Here is a 6,801-nt window from a genome sequence, read left to right as displayed (position 1 = left end):
CTCCTGACCTCGTGATCTGCCCGTCTCGGCCTCCCAAAGTGCTGGGATTACAGGCTTGAGCCACTGCGCCCGGCCCAGAATTTTTTTTAACATCCTACCCTTCACCCTCACCCATGGATTTTGGACTGTTTTTCTACCATTAGTACTACTTATTCATTTCTTTGACTTTTTTTAGTTTGAAGAAATGTTTGTTTCTAGCCAGGCATTGTGGCTCAAGCCTGTAATCCCAGCACTTTGGGAGGCTGAGGCGGGTAGATCACTTGAGGTCAAGAGTTCGAGACCAGCCTGGGCAACATGGTGAAACCCCATCTCGATTAAAAATACAGAAGTTAGGTGGGTGGGCATGGTGGCGCATGCTTGTAGTCCCAGCTACTCGGGAGGCTGAGGCACGAGAATCGCTTGAACCCGGAAGGCAGAGACTGCAGTGAGCCGAGATTGTGCCACTGCACTCCAGCCTGAGTGACAGAGTGAGACCCTGTCTCAAAAAAAAAAAAAAAAAAAGTTTCTTTTAAATGTATACCCCCACAGAATGCAAAATGAGCATTGCAGTGTTGACTGCCAAGTGTTTCTGTAGAGAAGCTACATACACAGTTGGAATTAGTCATCCCAGGGTCCACAGGGGTGCCAGACCACAGCTGTAGGGTTGCCTTCAGTGCCGAGTGCTGACGAATATGTGTAAATACCCTTTTATCTGGGTGATTGCTGATATATTGGGGATGAGTTGCAAGGGATTTCTGCCAGCTCTAAGACCTTTCATTCATCCGTTCATCTATTTGTTGATTTTCAGTGGGATAGCATGTTATGATACGTGAATTAAGAGACAGGACCTGAAATGAACTATTTCCATTTCTTCATTTCACCAATAAGAAAATCAAGACTGAGGAAGATTAAATGACTTTCCCAAGGATGTTTAGAAACCAGACTAGGATCCGAGTCTCTTGAGTTCCTCATCCAGCATCCAGTCTCTTTTCTCATGATGGATAAGGTGTTGCAGTTGTACATATTCGGGGAAAATGCTGGCATGTCCCATCTCCTTCATTTGGTAGCAATAGCTGTTCTCGCTTTTTGTTGCTGATCAGTAGTTCCTGGGATTATAAGAGCCGGAAGAGACCTTTTAGAGACTGTTTTGTTCAACTCCCTAAATTTATAGGCTGAACTTACGATGATTGGTACCTTCTCTGTGTCAGACTCTGGGCTGGCACTGGGGACTGAAAGGTGACTAGGATAGTGTCCTGTTCCCAGGATGGTGCTGGTTTGGTGGGAAATGCAGATGCTTTGCCTGTGAGTGAAAGTGCCAAGTGCCGTGACAGAGGAGTACACAGAGTGTTTTTAGAACACAGAAGAGGAATGAATTACTCTCCTTAGTGAGTTGTGGCAAGTTTGAAAAAATAGATAAACTTTGAGCTGGACTTTGAGGGATGAGTAAGAATTTCTTTAGTGGAAAAGGAGGCCTATGCTGATGGAAAAACAGAGCTGTTAAAACACAAAGTATATTCAGAGAACAACAGATTGTCTGATATGACTTGAACGTAGGATACAGGGCAGTGAAATGCTCTTGAAATGAGGCCAAAAAAATTTTTTTAAAGCCTTAGCCTGAACTGATCTTTGAAAGTCCTTGTATATAACATTAAATAGCCTGGTCTTTATGTGGAATTTATGTGGGGAAGGGGTGCGGTAAAGTGCATGTTTTAAGAAGAGGTAGTATAATGGCTAAGGGTGGGGAATGGATTAAAAAGGCCAGAGGCCAGGGCTGGGTGGCCCATTAGGTGGCTGCTGTTGTGGTCTGGGGTGACTCTGTAGAATAAGACAACAGGGCAGCTGAGGACAGAACCTTCCAGAGCACCACCCTTCATGGAAGGCAGAGGATGACCACTCTTCATGGGAGGCAGAGGAAGAGGGGCTGTTGAGAGAGGTAAGGAAGGGTTGGTAGGTTCAGGCCCTAACAATAACAGTAATGACAATAGCAGTCATTCATTGAATACTCACCACATACCAGGTATTCCACTAAGTGCTTAAGGAAATGGACATGCCTTGGCTCCTGGCAGCCCTGCATGGCTGTAGGCTTATCCTCTATTGTACAGATGAGAAGTTGAGTCATCTCATGGAAGCCAGAGGAGAGCAAGTTTCCAGAAAGAAGGGATGGGCAGCAGTGGGGCAGGTCCTGTTGAGGTGAGATGTGGGTCTAGAGTCCCTGGGATTTGGCAGGTGACCCTGGCTCTGTTTTCCCAATAGGTATTCCCAGCCACTGCACGAGGAGATAGCCCTGCACAAGTACCTTAAGCACCGCAATATCGTTCAGTACCTGGGCTCTGTTTCAGAGAACGGCTACATTAAGATATTTATGGAGCAGGTGCCTGGAGGTGAGTAGTCGCTGTCTTCTGGTCTCGCATTCTGAAAATCACTACAACATTGATGTCATTTGTTGTCCTGCCATTTACAAAATGACAGACCCCTAAGCCAGGCCTGTAGGGCGCCTGTAGTCCCAGTTACTTGGGAGGCCGAGGTGGGAAGATCACTTGAGCCCATGAGGTCAAGGCTGCAGTGAGCCATGATCACAGCACTGCACTCCAGCGTGGCGACAGAGCAAAAGCCCATCGCTCTAANGAAAGTTGGATACTTTCCAAATGTCATATAAGCAGTCTGTTTCTGGTTTGTTGATGCAGTTCGTTCAACCCACAAATATTCATTGACTGTCTACTGAGAAAACATAGTCTTTGGCCTTGAGGCCTTCACAGTCTAGGAGTTTAAAGATGGGTTTGGACAAGGGTGCAAAAGAGGGAACATAGGTGTTAAAGTGACAATGCAAAATAGTATTTTGATAATGAACTCAAGCACCAGTGTTTTATCCACAAAAATCCCTGAATTCAAGGATAGGGCACAGGAGGGGAGTTCCTGGGATCTGAAGCCAGACCATCTAGTTTGAATCAGTTCCTTCATCCACAAGCTGTGTGACTTCAGGCAAATTGTTTTATCTCTCTGTGCCCTCAGTTTTCTGATTGAATAAATGAACTGTAAAATTGGAGTAATAATGACTCTGATAATTGGATTAATAATTATTGGAATAACAATAACGCTGTCTCAGTGGGCTGCTGGGTGGATTCTGTCTGGCAGAGAACAAGAGCTCAGTAAGTGCTCATTGAAATAATAAAATGAATCAAACTCTTCAATAAAATAATAGTTATCTGAATACAGATGTTGAAACCTCAGTTAGAAATCTTCATTCATTCACTCAACCGACAGTTATTAAGAGTCTACTATTACAGGAAGAGTCTTAAGTATATTTATTAAGAGCCAGGCAGTCAGCCAGGCACAGTGGCTCATGCCTGTAATTCCAGCACTTTGGGAGGCCAAGGCGGATGGATCACTTGGGGCCAGGAGTTCAAGACCAGCCTGGGCAACATGGAGAAACCCCCTCTACTAAAATACAAAAAATTAGCCAGGTGTGGTGGCCTGTGCCTGTAGTCCCAGCTACTCCGGAGGCTGAGGCACGAGAATCGCTTGAACCCAGGAGGCGGAGGTTGCAGTGAGCCAATATCATACCACTGCACTCTATCCTGGGTGACACAGTGAGACTCTGTCTCCAGAAATAAAAGAAAGAGCCAGGCAGTGGGCTAGATTTTCAGGGTTATGTTAGGATAAATGAAGTAGTTTCTTTTCCCCTTAAGTTGGCCATAGTCTATCAGAAAACTCGTCCATTGCTGCTTTTTTCTTTTTTCTTTGTTGAGATGAAGTCTCTGTCTGTTGCCCAGGCTGGAGTGCAGCGGTACGATCTTGGCTCACTGACTGCAACCTCTGCCTCCCGGGTTCAAGCAATTCTCCCTGCCTCAGCCTCTCAAGTAGCTGGGATTACAAGTGCGTGCCACCACGCCTGGCTAATTTTTGTATTTTTAGTAGAAATGGGGTTTTGCCATGTTGACCAGGCTGGTCTTGAACTGACCTCAGGTGATCTGCCCACCTTGGCCTCCCAAAGTGCTGGGATTACAGGCGTGAGGCACTGCGCCCAACCCATTACTCTTCACATTAGTTGATAACCCCATCCCAGGTCTTAGGTTTAAGGGTATCAACAGAATTAGAGACAGATGTGTTCATCCCCTTTTACAGATGGGGAGACCAAGGTAGATCAAGGTCCCATAACACTGTGTAAGTGGGAAGCTGAGACCGGCTGATGTCTGAGGGCCCGTTCCTGCCAGTGAACAGGACGTCCTGCAGCTCACATGATGTCCTTCGAGACGTGGTCACAGCGTCCTGAAGGGAGCTTTTCTTTTGGCCCAAATGTTCAGTGTTTAATAGTGTAATTGGGGGAAGTGGTTGTTGATCAAGACAGTCCTGCCCTGTGACCTGCCACTGTGGCTTTCTCGCATTGAGGACAGAGACCCAACTTCTTCCAGTCCTACTCCTTGTCACCCTAAAGGGCCCCTCACTCTGGACCTGTCCACTTCTGATTACAGGAAAGGTATAAAACGTGGCTTTGACCCAAGCAGAATGGCTGAGACAGACCTGCTGTAAACAAGTGTCATGGGACCTGAGTTATCTACGCCAGCAGGCCATATCTCTCAAGTTGAGAGAGAATTATTTTGCTCTCCTCCTAACTTCGTGCAGCTGAACAGAGCTAAGCCCACAATTGGCCCCACTGAATTTCAGGGGGCACAAGGGGTTTGTGTTCACCCTCCGCCTCTGGTCAGGTTCATGCGCTGCTTCGCTTCCAGTCCGTTCCCTGGCTGTACCTATAGTGGGGAGGAAGCATGTTGCGTTTAGCCCAGATCCAATGGTGTTGGTGTAAGCACTTAGGTTAGAAACCTCACCTCACTTTATTTCCCTGAACTCTTACCATTGAAACTTTCTCTTCCTGATACGTTTTTTGCCGTGACTGTCTCTAGGAAGCCTTTCGGCTCTTCTGCGATCCAAATGGGGGCCGATGAAGGAACCGACGATCAAGTTTTACACCAAACAGATCCTGGAGGGCCTTAAGTATCTCCATGAAAACCAGATCGTGCACAGAGACATAAAGGTACTTGCTTTTTAAAGCTGACGAGGTTGCCTTTGCTTGTATCAGATCATGAGAGCTGTCGGTGGTATCTGCTGAGTGACTGGCTGACAGAGGGGTATGATTTAGCACAACCGTCCCCAAAATGCAAAGTCTAGTTTTCCTAGAGACTTGTGACAGTTTCCCAAGGTCCAGATCCGTTTCATATGAGTTCGTCTCAGCCGGTCTTTTAAGCACTTGATGTTGTTCTTTTCCAAAGGGCGATAATGTTCTGGTGAACACCTACAGTGGAGTGGTGAAAATCTCCGATTTTGGGACCTCAAAGCGTCTTGCGGGTGTGAACCCCTGCACAGAGACTTTTACTGGTAAGCGGACCAGAGCTTGGCATGGGGTGCCCATCCTGCAGTTATGCTTTCTGCACAAGCTGTGGTTGTTCAACCGTTATTTAGTGAGCACCTTCTCGGAGCAGAGTCAGCAATTTACTTGAAGTGGACGGTGTATTGTTCCCAACTTCAAATTGTTGTAACTTTGTCATAGTGATGCACTTAGCCAGCTGCTTGTGGCAACAAGATTGCCCTACTTTGTTCTTTGTCATCCAGAAGTTGGGTAGATGGAGTGCTCTGCTGAGGTTCTGAGGTTTTTTTTTTTTTTTTTCTTTTTAAGACGGGATCTCACTCTGTCGCCCAGGCTGGAGTGCAGTGGCATGATCTCGACTTTCTGCAACTTCCACCTCCTGGGTTCAAGTGATTCTCGTGTCTCAGCCTCCCAAGTAGCTGGGATTATAGGCGCGCCCCCTACCATGCCTAAGTTTTGTATTTTCAGTAGAGACAAGGTTTCACCATGTTGGCCAAGCTGGTCTCGAACTCCTGACCTCAAGTGATTCGCCCACCTCAGCCTCCCAAAGTGCTGGGATAGATTACAGGTGTGAGCCACTGTGCCCGGCCTCTGCTCAGGCTTCCTGAAGGTCCCTCAACCAATCAGCAGGATGGCAGCACATCTCTTTAAAGTTAATAGCACATGATTTGAAATTGTAGGTAATGCTGAATAACAATATTCCTCAGACAACTGATTAAGACATTTTATTGGTCTGTCATAAAAATAACCTGTTACCGTAGTGAATTCTGGTACCTTGTGTTTTGACATGATTGTGTTTCCAAGAGAGGCTAATTCTTCCTGGGGAATATAGTATTCCAAGTGATTTTGAGGAATTGGATTTTCTTGTCCGTGTGTCAGTGATGGAATAACTTGAGCATTGAGAGGGACTGGGTTCAAAGGGTGGTATACAATTACCAGCTAGTTTCACAGTTGCAAGATCAATAAGTAGAATGATGGTCAAAAGCTACCTGTGGCTATTGGAAATTCCTGCTTAAACCTGACTCATAACAAGAACTTTGATCCTTGGAAAGAAGTACTGATTTTGAATAAGTAAAGGTTTAGAGTCCCCAAGGAGTAATGTAAAGATCACAAAGATCTTGCTTGATAGAATTATGAAGCAGCTGAGGCCTGGCATAGTGGCTGACACCTATAATCCCAGCACTTTAAGGGGCCGAGATGGGAGGATCACTTGAGGCCAGCAGTGCAAGACCAGCCTGGTCAATATAGTGAGACCCCATTTCTTAAAAAAAAAAAAAAAAAATGAAACAGCTTTCATAGGCTGGGCACTTTGGGAGATTGAGGCAGGAGGATCTCACTTGAGCTCAGGAGTTCAAGACCAGCCTGGGCAGCATAGGGAGAATCCCATCTCTACAAAAAATAAATAATAATTATTACATGTTTTATTTATATATTATATACATGATTATATATAATATATAATA

General features: G+C 45.7%; 1 protein-coding gene across 1 annotated transcript in view; it reads left to right on the top strand.

Moving 5' to 3' along the window:
- MAP3K15 (mitogen-activated protein kinase kinase kinase 15) overlaps nt 1-6,801 on the top strand; it is a gene marked incomplete at its 3' end in the record, with an annotated part of 115,319 nt that overhangs the window by 88,634 nt on the left and 19,884 nt on the right. Inside the window, exons 15-17 of the mRNA XM_017887235.1 lie at nt 2,233-2,360; nt 4,878-5,008; nt 5,244-5,349. Coding sequence (XP_017742724.1) covers nt 2,233-2,360; nt 4,878-5,008; nt 5,244-5,349 — 365 coding nt within the window. The remainder of the gene's footprint in view (nt 1-2,232; nt 2,361-4,877; nt 5,009-5,243; nt 5,350-6,801) is intronic.

This window comes from Rhinopithecus bieti, unplaced genomic scaffold, assembly GCF_001698545.2.
Source record: "Rhinopithecus bieti isolate Rb0 unplaced genomic scaffold, ASM169854v2 scaffold_17420, whole genome shotgun sequence".
Classification (NCBI taxonomy): Eukaryota; Metazoa; Chordata; class Mammalia; order Primates; family Cercopithecidae; genus Rhinopithecus; species Rhinopithecus bieti.
The sequence above is the reverse complement of the archived record's forward strand: the minus strand, read 5'-3'. Positions and strand labels throughout refer to the sequence as shown.